Source organism: Sapajus apella, unplaced genomic scaffold (assembly GCF_009761245.1).
Source record: "Sapajus apella isolate SASKATOON/1434 unplaced genomic scaffold, GSC_monkey_1.0 scaffold45, whole genome shotgun sequence".
Classification (NCBI taxonomy): domain Eukaryota; kingdom Metazoa; phylum Chordata; class Mammalia; order Primates; family Cebidae; genus Sapajus; species Sapajus apella.
In genome coordinates, this window is record NW_022436985.1 from 17871076 (window position 1) to 17883563 (window position 12488).

General features: G+C 36.3%; 1 protein-coding gene across 1 annotated transcript in view; it reads left to right on the forward strand.

Moving 5' to 3' along the window:
* The window catches only part of ANTXR2 (ANTXR cell adhesion molecule 2), a 165918-nt gene that overhangs the window by 101727 nt on the left and 51703 nt on the right, over nucleotides 1–12488 (forward strand). The window contains exons 15-16 of the mRNA XM_032239821.1: nucleotides 3084–3251; nucleotides 3896–3976. Of these exons, the coding sequence (XP_032095712.1) occupies nucleotides 3084–3251; nucleotides 3896–3976 (249 nt within the window). The remainder of the gene's footprint in view (nucleotides 1–3083; nucleotides 3252–3895; nucleotides 3977–12488) is intronic.

The window sequence follows — 12488 nt, forward strand, 5'->3', positions numbered from 1 at the left end:
ACCTGTATATAAAAATACACAATAAAAATTGAACTGAGAATTAAGTATCATTAAATGTTTGCAAACATGAATTTATTTAAGTGTGGAGAGGTAAAATAGAAAACATAATGTTTCATTTATTTATTTTTTAAGAAATCTGGGGTGGGGGATGGGGAATTCTCAGTATGCTGTCCTGGCTGGTCTTGAACCCCTGAGCCCAAGGGATTCTCTGATGCAGCTGGGGCTGCAGACAGGCTCCACCGTACAAACAAAATTTGTTTTAAAAGCATGCTTATTCAAACCTGAAAGGTACTTTTTTTTTTTTAAGCCCTTAAACTAGGAAAAGTGAAAGGAATTATAGAAATTATGAACACATGTGAATTACAGAACAGATTTTTATAGCTAAGTTTATTTTAAGTCAGTATAGGAATTTTTACCTATAATATTTTGTTTTTCCTTCTTTAAATTAAATATTTAAACACTATGGTAATGGGAATTTGTAGAAAGCTGGAACTGAGATGATGTTAATAACAACTGTTAGCACAATTGATACACAATACCTAGTGACTTCAAATGTGTGTTTCTGCCAATTCAATGTGAAACTGTTTTTGTTTCTTTTCTTGATTCTGAAATTGCTCCTTAATGATATAACCTCCTAGTCATCCAAATATGCTCTGGATATTATGGAATTTTATTGCTTATAATGAAAGCCAAATGGAGTTGGAAGAATTTAGGTATCAAGCTTGCACTTATTTTTTTCCATAATAAAGCCTGATATGTTAATTCTGCTGAGGCTTCCTTTAGTAGTCATTCTTGTTATTCTTTTGTCCTTTTTAACTGTCTCAATGTGGTCAAACTAAAACATTAAAATGTATACATACATATATGTATGTTTAATACGTGTATGTATATTTAATTGCTTTTAAGAATTTGAAAACTCTAATAATTTCTAGTTTCAGACTTTGAGTAAGTGAGAATTGTTTGTGGTGGTGTTTGTGGTGGTGATGATGATGATGATTAAATAGCTCTCTCATGAACTAAAACTAAGGAATTTATTTAATGAATCTTCTTTAGATCTCAGCAACTACATTTCTCAAGTATAGTCATTTGACAGTTTAGTCCCTAGAAACACCACATTGGGTCAGCACTCTAGTTTAAGTAGCTTTATACATATATTTTAAAATCTGAGAATAGTGCCAGTTGAAACTCGAAAGAAGATATGATTATGATTACCTCTGCAATATCAGTGTGAAATAGGCCAGGGAGCTGCCTATGCTAAAGCCTATCATTTCTGATTGGATCTAAATTGTATCTACTTCTATTTCTGCCTTGAATGACTTCTCTAAGTTATGACATTTGTGTGTTTACTTAACTGTGTACTTTTTTTTTGTTTCTTAAAATTGAGCCTTTACAATTGCAAGGATATGTGTCCCAGTTTTAGAGTTTTTAATTCAATCTAGCTATATCTAAAGATTTCACAAGTGTTAGTTTATCTAGGTGACAACACTGTGGTTGGAGAGAGGTCATTTCTCTGGAAAGAAAGCAACTATCTAGCTCTAAAGGTTTAATGGTGTTTAAAACAATTTTAACAACCTCATAAAAAACATTCTAGTATCACTGATCACACTGAAAGATATGGATACATTTTAATGACTCAACAGGGCCCACTTGAAATTGAAAGCCCATTCTAAAATTGTAGTAAAAAAAGGTAAAAACATCTAAGTAAGCCTTATCAAAAAGCCTGAATAGCTCTTTCTATGAATAATAATCTTTTCTTTCCCTACCCACTAATATAATCATTAAAATGCTTTAGGAAGTCTTAGGTTCTTTTTTTTATTATTATTTTTATTCTTCTTTTAAGAAATAACTTAACTCTGGTGTGCCATAGTGTGCCCTGGGTAGGTATTAGTATAGCTTTTTAGAGCTTAACTCCTCTGATCTTGCCCGTCTTTGGTGATGTCCTTGGTTTTCGTAGGACTTCCCACTACTCCTCTTTGGACAAGCCGTTCTCCAGAGGCTGCATCCTATTTACATGCCCAGTTTGATTCAAATTTTGCTCTTAATTTCTATCTATTGAAAAATAAAAGTCACTTGATCTTGCGGTTTTTCAATGTCAAGAGTTTTCAGAGAAGGAAATTTACTATAATTTGTGGAATTCTCTAGTGTTCCTGAATTTTTGTTTTCAAAGCAGTCTTTGCAGGTTTGACTTCCTTAATGAAAAAATCATATGCCAAACAATCATACTCAGATGAGTTGGGAACTAAAGTCTGAACAGTACATTACAGAATAAAACTATAAAAGTAAAGAAAACTCTTATTATAATTATTTTACTTTCAAAAACTAAATGTTCAAATCATACTTTTTGCCTTAATCAAACGTGATGAAAAGTTTGGAAGAAGCAACTCTTTTGTATAAAATACATTTGCATTCAAACCAATTTGAAACTTATTAATCCATTTCAGATTACACATGTTCGGATCCCTGCCTTGTCACTTACTAGCTGTTTGACTTTGAGCACATCACTTAACCTCCTTCTGCCTCATCTGGAAAGAAGAAAATATAGTCTCTATCTCGCTGCATTTTTGTATGGATTAAATGTGAACTGACACATAGTAATCACTCAGTAAATGCTAACTATCATCATTTTCATCTATTTCTCCCAGTGTCATCACTACATATGGGTATGTGTTTAGCTAGCAGGGGAACAAACCAAATTAGAGAACAGAATTACATACTGCCATGCATTTCATATGTAAACCACAAATGGACTCTTTATTTAAAACTAAGGAAAAATGGTTGCTTCAAATTTAGTTGGCTCCAGATTTTTACAGAGTCTTTTTTTTTTTTTTTTTTTTTTTAAGGATCTTAATATTAAATACAGCAAGGAGTGGTGAGAAACCTATTCATCCTCTCCTATTCAGAAACCTATTTCTGAAGAGGAGAAATTAGGAATTAGGATACCTGCTTACCTCCTTTTTCACTCTGAGATGTGAACCAAAGGATCAAAGGCTCAGTAACAGCCTGTTCCTCTAGGGCACTTTGTGTCAGATAACAAGACTTTCCTTTTGTTTTACAGATAACAGTACTTTCCCTTTGTTTTACAGGTTCGTTGGGGTGATAAAGGATCTACTGAGGAAGGTGCAAGGCTAGAGAAAGCCAAAAATGCTGTGGTGAAGATTCCTGAAGAAACAGAAGAACCCATCAGGCCTAGACCACCTCGACCCAAACCCACGTACCAGCCTCCTCAGACAAAATGGTACACGCCAATCAAGGTAAGTGTCGAAATTTTGTGTAATTTAACTCAGATCTTATGGAGACGTATCTTTTTTAGTTCTAAGTCCCCTCAACTACTTGAAAGAGGGCTAAGGTAGATCAAATTGCAGATATTCATCGTACAATTTTTTTTTTAACCACAGCAGTTGAATAGTTGCAGCCAATACCACATGGCTGGCAAAGCCTGTAAGATTTACTATCTAGCTCTTTTATTTTTTATTTTTATTATACTTTAAGTTTTGGGGTACATGTGCAGAACATGCAGGTTTGTTACATAGGTATTTGGGTGTGAACAATGAGAACACATGGACACAGGGAGGGGAATTTCACACACCGGGGCCTGTCGGGGTATAGGGGGTATGGGAGGGATAGCAGGGGGTAGAGGGATAGGAGAGGAATAGCATTAGGAGAAATACTTAATATAGATGATGGGATGATGGATGCAACAAACTGTTGGACACTCTTAACAGCTGAATGCTTTCTTGGCAATGAGAACCTCCAAGTTTCTGTTACTTATTAATTTATTTTATGAAAGAAATGAGGATAGAGAAGATTTTATTTTCTTCATTTTATGTGTTCATTTATTCAGTAAATAGAGATTGAGTACATTTTCTGGGAATTCACAAATCTCATTTTCCCTTAGGGTCGTCTTGATGCTCTCTGGGCTTTGTTGAGGCGGCAGTATGACCGGGTTTCTTTGATGCGACCTCAGGAAGGAGATGAGGTTTGTATATGAGAATGTAATGAGAAAGAGCTAACTCCTTGGGTCATTATAATGAAGGCAGAGAAATAGTAATAAAAAATGATTTTAAAGCCCTATTGCACTTGAGGAAGGAAATATTGTCAAGTGTAGATTTCTATTACATACAGTTTTCTATAAATTACCTATTGTGAGAATGCATCTTCAAACTCCATTTTTACACCATTCTTTTTTCAAGTAATTCATTAAAATTCATTAAAATTTGTACACATACGTCAATAAGCACACTCATTGCATCAGCCCTTGGCTTTGAAGATACAACGTTCCAACAGACTGGGAGTTAGTAGCTAAAGTCCTTCTCTACCATTTAGTAGCAAGGAGGCCTAGGGAAAAGGCCTCAGAATCTGTTTTATAGGTATAAATATGTTCCCTGCCTTCAACAGTTGATGTAATTGTATTTCTTGACTATATGTAAAAGTGTCTTTAAAGTTATAAAAATCTGTGATAGTGATAAATACATACACACATAAGTATATATATGTATTTTTTCCGTTCCGGGAGGCCTATATGAAGCTGTAGTTGGAAATTTGGCTACAATTACTCTAGTTTTATAATTTCTGTAATATATTAGTACTATTTTCCATGGTATTGATGTAAGAAAAATTGTTTAAAATTTTTCATGTGTAACAATGGATAGGTTTGGTTCAGAGACAGTACAGTTCATAATAGTAGTGATGCAGGGCAGGTGAGCTCCAAAATTGAAGCTCAGTCTGGGAGAGTTCTTAACTTCATCCAGGAAAGAATTTGATGCAGGTCAGGAGAGCTCCTAAATTGGAGCTTAGCCGGGGAAAGTTCCTGGCTTCATCCAGAAAAGAATTCAACGGTGAGTCAGAGGGGTTAGCAACAGCAGAGGTACTGTTCCTTGCCGAGCAGGGCTACGCTATAGGCAGAGTGCCCAGAGGAGCAGCTCAGAGGCAGTTTTGTAGTCATATTGATACCCACTTTTAATTATATGAAAGTTAAGGGGTGGATCGTGCGGACATTTCTAGAAAAGGTATGACAGCTTCCAGATCATTAAGCCATTGTCATGGAAAATGGTGGTAACTTTTGGGCATTGCCATGGCAATGGCAAACTGACATGGCACCCTGGTCAGTGTGTCTTATGGGAAAGTGTTTTCGCCCTCTCCCTGTTTTAGTTAACCACTAATTAGGTCTGGTGTCCAAGCCTTGCCTCCAGAATCCAGTACTGGCTCCTACCTCAATAGAATTGTTTCATTGTGTGTCAATGTGATCATTCCTCTGTTTTAACAAGGGAATAAAGTTCATAAACTTCAACTTCAGAGGATTTTTTAAAAATCCAAATCTGAGAAAACTTATTCCTGGAATTTTTCCAACAGATCATCATTTACTGTTTGCTTGGACCATAAGTAGAGAGAACTAGTTGGTTTATAAAGCAGCCTCTTTCATGATCAGATCACTGTAGTTCTAAAAAGTTTTCACATAATGAAATTTGTGTCTTTTAAAATTCATCTGTGATCTGGAGTTCTGTTCTGGAACAACATGAAATAACCCTTCTTCCTATTTTTCATGCTAGACTTTCACTTCATGTATTTTAAAATTGTTTTCATGCATCATCTTAGTTTTTCTTCCCCAAGTTAGACACTAGCTTATTTGTTCAATAATTTTCACTTTATTAAGTGCTGGGTATTGAGCTAACATTGAATGTGTACTAATCAACAAAAACAGACAGTGGTCTCAGCTCTCTTGCTAATACTTCATATTTTCTTTTGACTGTCATGATTGCAATTTAGTTTTTGTTTTTTTCATTATTCCTATTCATTTTGTTCAATTCAGTGCTTTTGGATTGTAAATATGTACAAACGGTGTCAGGTGATACTGAAGGGTAGAAACAAATAGTAGCCTCTGCCCTTAAGAAACCTAAACTTTGTTTGGGACATGTACGAAAATAAGATCTGTTCTGGAATATGTTCTGGGTACTCTTGAGTACACAGAGGAATAAAAGTTAGCTTTCCCTCAGAAGAAATAAGGGAAAGCTTCTTCAAAAATATAGGTCTTTGAATATGGGTAGGAGATAGGTAGATTGAACATTTCCATAGATGTGGCATCGTGAGCAAAGTCATGGAGGCAGTGATTTGTGGTTTGCCAGATAATCTGGGCTTTGGAAGTTAAAACCAGAAAGACTCATTGGGAATAGAAAATAAGAAATATTTGAGTATAGATAAATCGGTATGTTTAGTTTTTAAAATGATGCATTATAATCATTCATTCAACAAATATTTACCTAGTGCCTAACATATATCAGGTACTGTTAGATCCCAAATAAATTTAACATTCTTAAATTATAATGCCATAATAGTTCAAATATTGCCCCAATGGTATTTATTTTTTCCATGTTTGAAGAATAATGCTTTCCTTTCCATTATTATGACAAAGGTTTTTTTTTCTTTTTCTTTGAGACGGAGTTTCGCTCTTGTTACCCGGGCTGGAGTGCAATGGTGTGATCTCGGCTCACCGCAACCTCCACCTCCTGGGTTCAGGCAATTCTCCTGCCTCAGCCTCCTGAGTAGCTGGGACTACAGGCATGTGCCACCATGCCCAGCTAATTTTTTGTAGTTTTAGTAGAGACGGGGTTTCACCATGTTGACCAGGATGGTCTTGATCTCTTGACCTCGTGATCCACCCGCCTCGGCCTCCCAAAGTGCTGGGATTACAGGCTTGAGCCACCGCGCCCGGCCTGCTTTTGTTTTTTTAATCGATTTGGTCACACTTTTGTCTAAGATAAGTCCAAAGCCTTTATTCTAACTCTTGAGGTCAGATTGTTTTAAAATTCAGGATTTTTCTGATTTTAGGAATATAATATAGTCTGTGTATCAAATATTAGGTAAAGCATCATCTCCTAATAGTATTATTCAGACATTTTCCATTGTATATTAGTATATAAAACTTATTGCTTCCAAGTGAATTTTGGTGACAAATGTAGGATAAAACTTTCAGTTTTGAAAGATCCTGAACCTGAGAGGTATAGATAAAATATAGCTGACTTTTATTATGTGAGGCTAACTAAAATCCCACTTTTCCTACTCTACTCCTATGCTATTTATGCCTTTTTAAAAATTTGTTTTTACTTAAGTGCAGGACTTCAGGCTTAGTAAACATCAGTTGTTGATTCAATTAATTGTTTTTTTCATCAGATATATATTATGATTCTATGTGTGCCTGATGCAGTCTGAGTTAATCTTTGATCGGCATACCTATTCTTTTTAGCTTTAGTGCTTCTGAAGTTTTCTTACCTGCAAGTTTTTATTTCAAGCCAATGTTAAAGCCTCAGTGTGGCATCCCATGAGAGCCTTTCCTCATAGATGGACACTTCACAGTTAAGTGACATAACTGTGTTAAAAGCTAGGAACCTATCCAACAGTACAAACTAAGTTTACTACATTATTCCCAAGGATATTTAATAAATTTTGTTAAATTCCTTGCTGAATTTAACATACAATGTGTATTTATCTATTCACCCATACAACCAAACCAACCATACATGCTTTGCTCAAGAAAACCAGGTAAGCTTGGCATGATTTGCTGTTTTGTCTTTAAGTTTCTTGCTAGTGCTTCTTTATAATTTTTATCATTTTGTTTTAGACTGAGGTTTTATGTCAAGTCTATAGTTATCAGCATATGACCTTTTCCCTTTAGACAACTTGAGAAATCTTTGCCCCCCACATTTTTCCCCCAGCTTTTCATTTCCAATGTTTCACAAATATTATTAAGAATATCTCAATGTTGCTGGGTGTGGTGGCTCAACACCTGTAATCCCAGCTTTGGGAGGCTGAGGCAGGTGGATCACTTGAGGCCAGGAGTTGGAGGCCAAACTGGCCAACATGGTTAAACCCTGTCTCTATCAAAAAATACAAAAATTTAGCCAGGCTTGGTGGGGTACACCTGTAGTTCCAGCTACTGAGGAGACTGAGATGGCAGAATTGCTTGAACCCAGGAGGTGAAGGTTGCAGTGAGCTGAGATGGCACCACTGCACTCCAGCATGGGCAACAGATAAAGACCCTGTCTCAAAAAAAAAAAAAAAAAAAAAAATCCAAATTTATGTCTACTCTACATCATCAACCAGGTCTTCTTTATTTTGCAGAATTAATTCCAATATAAATTTCCTGTCCCACACACATATAAACCTTAACCTACATTTTTTCCAAAGATTAAATCATAAAAATACACAGGAAGAATTATCCCACTATATTAGTGAAATAGCTTTCTGTGTATTAGGATAATGGAAAGGCCCCCTAGTTTTTTATAAGTTTGCAGTATGTATTAGGAAACCATACTATTTTGGTTTCACTGTCTCTAAAGTGCTGTCATACCTCCCTTCCTCCCCACCTCCCTTTTTCCTTCCCTCTTTTCCTTCCTTTCTTCCTTCTTTTTTCTTTGATTCTCTTTGATTCTTCTTAAATACATTTATTTCCACTATGCCTTCACTCTGTTTTGACAATTTCTTATACTATTTTATACATTTTTATATTCTAATTTTCAGTTGGCTTCTTTTGAACAAATGAAGCCTTCAGTTGCCCTATTATTATAATCACAAGCACAGTGAATATCTTTATTTACAAAGGCAACTGTGTGATTCTGTGATATTTGTGCCAAAAAGAATCTGCAGCAATCAGAGGACACTTAATTATAGTAAATATTTCAGTGAATTTTTAAAAAGTCTCTAAAATAATGTAAACATAAAAATATTATCCAAAAGGTAATAATTATTTGTTTAAATAAAATCATATTTGCATGGGGCAGTGATGTAAACTGTATCGAGACTCTAATATCATACAAATTTTATTTCCATTTTATAGAAAGAGCACATAATATTTCTTAAATTGCAGTTCTTTTGGCTTTAGAGTATCTTTCATTTGGGGAACTTTCAGTAATTTACCTGTTCAGAAAATAATGACCCAGAGGCAGGAAGTATCAGGAATTTAGAGTATATTTGGCACAGATAATTTTGATGCATGATATTAAAATAGGATGATCTGCTTTGGTAATGCTTTATCTATGCATGAGAAGACATTCGCAGCTCACTGTTACCTTCTACTTACTCTGGCTATTTGGTAAAAAAATTAAAGTCACTGAACCTTATGGGTTTTTTTTTTTTTTTTTTTTTTTTACCAATTTAGTTTATATAGACATGGTTTATCTCATGGAATTACGTAGAATAAAGAAAATTAAAATTTAGGGGTCTAAGAGGCCCAAGTGGTAGTATTCCCTACTTCTCTGGCTGTTTTTTAAACAACTGTCTTATCTATATTTATATTTGCTTGAAGAAAGGAGAAAATTAATTGACCTCAGAGTAGTGTGTGTGTGTGTGTGTGTGTGTGTGTGTGTGTGTGTGTGTGTGTTTAAGTCCGGGCATAATCATTCGTTGAATGAGAAAAATTAGTCCTGGAGTTATTTTGTTAGCTTTAAATAATCACGCCTACAATTGGGCTCTAAACAAGGGTGAAATCCTATTATTTGCAAACTTACGCCCCTCATAATCAAAATCTGATAAAATGAAAAACATTGAACTTAGACTAATTTATGAAAGATTTTATATCTTTAAGAGATGTCCATTGCCCTTTGAAAATGTGTATCACTTTTATATCAACAAATCTATCTTCTCAACAAATTATCTAATATTAGGAAATTTGTAAATAGCATTGTATCAGCTTAGATTAGATACATTAATTCCCTCTAAAAGAATTGTCTATGTATAGCAAAAAGTTCACTGGAACAAATGTTATTGTCTGTTAAGGTCAATTCTTTTTAAAAGAAACTTTATCAACATATAAATTGGTGAACATATTTTGCAAGTAATTTTATTTTCCTGTGTTTTCTGTGCTCATAATGGTTTGTGTGTGTATATATGCATATTTACTTTTGATTATGTTTCTTATGAAGTATTTGTACCAGTATACAAGTTGCATGTGTGTGATTATAAAGCAATTTGTACACCGTAGAAATCAGGAAGAGTTTAAACAATTGTTTTAGTTATAGGTGGATGGAGTTCTATGTGTATTGTCAAGAAGTAAATGAGAATGGTTTCTTATACCAGATTTTTAAAGGAAGTAATAGTGACTCTAAGAAAAAGGCAAAACAAACTTTATGCCACCTGGGAGACGATAAAACACAATTGTTTTCAGGTGGTGCCTAATGGTTCTAAATAATGCAACCTCTGCCTAGTCAACAGCATGTTTTCTACCTAGGAAAACAATCTTGTCATTTATTTATAATTGTTTACTGCAGATTCTGCCTCTTGAGACTCAAGTTCTGTTGTATAAACAAATCAGCGTTCCTAGAACTCAACCCAGAGTCACGCACATTTTCTCTGTAAGTCCGGTCACGGTGAATTTCGAGCCAAATGCTCCCCTTTAATGGCTCCGAGGCCGCAGCGGGCTCGTTTGCGGAAGAATACACTGCTGAATTGAAGTCCTTGATCAAGTAATTGAAGTTCAGGCATAAAGTGTCAAAGCCGGCGAGCAGTCTCCCGCTCGGGCCCTCTCTCGCCCTCCCTTCCGCGCGCCAGCTCCCCACGAGGTGGCGGGGTCCGCGGGCCGCACGCCGGGCGCGGGCTTTGATTGCGGCGGGAAGTCCTCCGAGTCATGAATGTTTCAGCGCGGCGCGTGAGGTGAGGGCCGCGCGTCCAGGTGTAAGCTAGCAGGTTGTCGCTGACATCTGTTTGCAGCGGCGGCAGCAGCTTCCCCAGCCCGCAGCGAGCGGCCGGATTGTCAGCGGAGGTAGTTGAGAGCGGCAGAACCGTTTTGGTCTCGCTCTCGCTGCCTGGAGGCCTGAAACACCAAAGGTAGGAGTAGGGGTGGACACAGCTGCGCTCCCAAACTTGCCTTAGGCACAAATAAGAGATCTAATGTAGTTTGACTCCGTTGCGGTGGGGAGACGAGGACAGAAAGCCACTTCAGAGACAACAACGCTGCAACATCTGCCGCCAAGTTTCCAGGGAGTGACAGGGGACAGCAGGTACAGATCGAAGTCTCCACATAAACAACCTCCATTAAGCCGTGGACTCTTTTGAAGGGCCTCCATCAAACATGCCGGAGTCCACAGCAGGAGTTTGTTTGGTTTTCAAAGCAGTGTTTTGTTTTTCGCAGTAACAAGGTAATTTATAAATGATGCATTACCATGCGTTCTCCTTTTTGATTTGAAAAGAGAGAGTCAGAGGAGCAGAAAGGCAAAGAAAGAAGAAAGCACAGCCCTAGTTTTGGAGTAGTTCCACAAACCAATTAAATCTCCAAGGAGCATCTTGGCTGTAATCGAGGTTATGTTAACCTTCACACGGCAGTCCCTCCTTCACCAGTAAGCAGACATAAAAGTGTGTACACAGCAGTTGAAGAATGCTAGTAACACTCAAGTACATCCACCATTTGTTTTTAAACTTATAAGGTTTTTTATAACAGCGAGGTGAATTTGAATTAGATTTTTTGCAGACGGATGTAATTTTTTAGTAAAACAAAATTTACACAATTGTATTGACTTGAATTGATTCATATTCATAAAGATTTCATCCCTATAGTTGCATATAAAAAATAAAATGTTTTAAGTCAGAAGTAAGCAAACATTTTCTTTTTGGGCGGTTCTCCTTCTCTATTACCTACATTCAGCCAGAAGCATAAAATTCAAGAATTTGTTGACTTTTCAGTGGAAATACTGCAAGAAGTCCTAATTGTGCACACGTAAATGTGACATAATAGAATTGGTTAAAATATTACCCTGATAAGAAAGAACTCCTGGGAATGGTAAGATAATAAAGATTCTATAGTAATGTAAAATATTATCAGTGATAAAATTTAGGCTCCCTTTCTTGAGAAAAAGGAGAGCTGCTGACTCAGAAGTATCCTTTGCAGGGGGAAGTAGCCAGTGAGCAATGGCCTAAGCACAAATGGTAGTATGTGGCAAAGTTTTTGTGTCCTTGGTGAAATAAGCAACATAAATATTTTTCAGTATATTGAGGGGACTTTTGTCAGTTGTGCAGATGAGATGTAATTTCATTTTTTGAAATGATTGACAGCGACTGCTTTTTCAAGAATGTTCATTCTGACAGAACACTATCTCAATCCTCCAATTTTTTAAGGCTACAGCAAAACCCACAAAAATATCAGAGAAGATAGGTTGCACAGCTCATTTAAAAGGGAGCAGAGAAGCCTGATAAACCTCAAAGGCAAAGGCTTTGGGCTCTACCTCTTGTTTACATCTCTAATTTTAGATTTATGTTCGTACCTTTCAGTCCCGCTTCTGAACTTTCAGGCTCAAACTGGCCTTGCCTTTTTTAGTGATGGCTTCTTAAGTGATTCCGACCTTCTCAAGATGGCTCTGTACTCCATTATGTTTACAAATCACCCAATGCTCAGTACTCTTAAATGATATCATCTTCAAATAGAATAAACATCTGTATAGTAGAGATTCTGCATCACATTCCATTGTGTTCCCATCACATTTGTGAAGTGTAACCATCAGTGGGTCTTT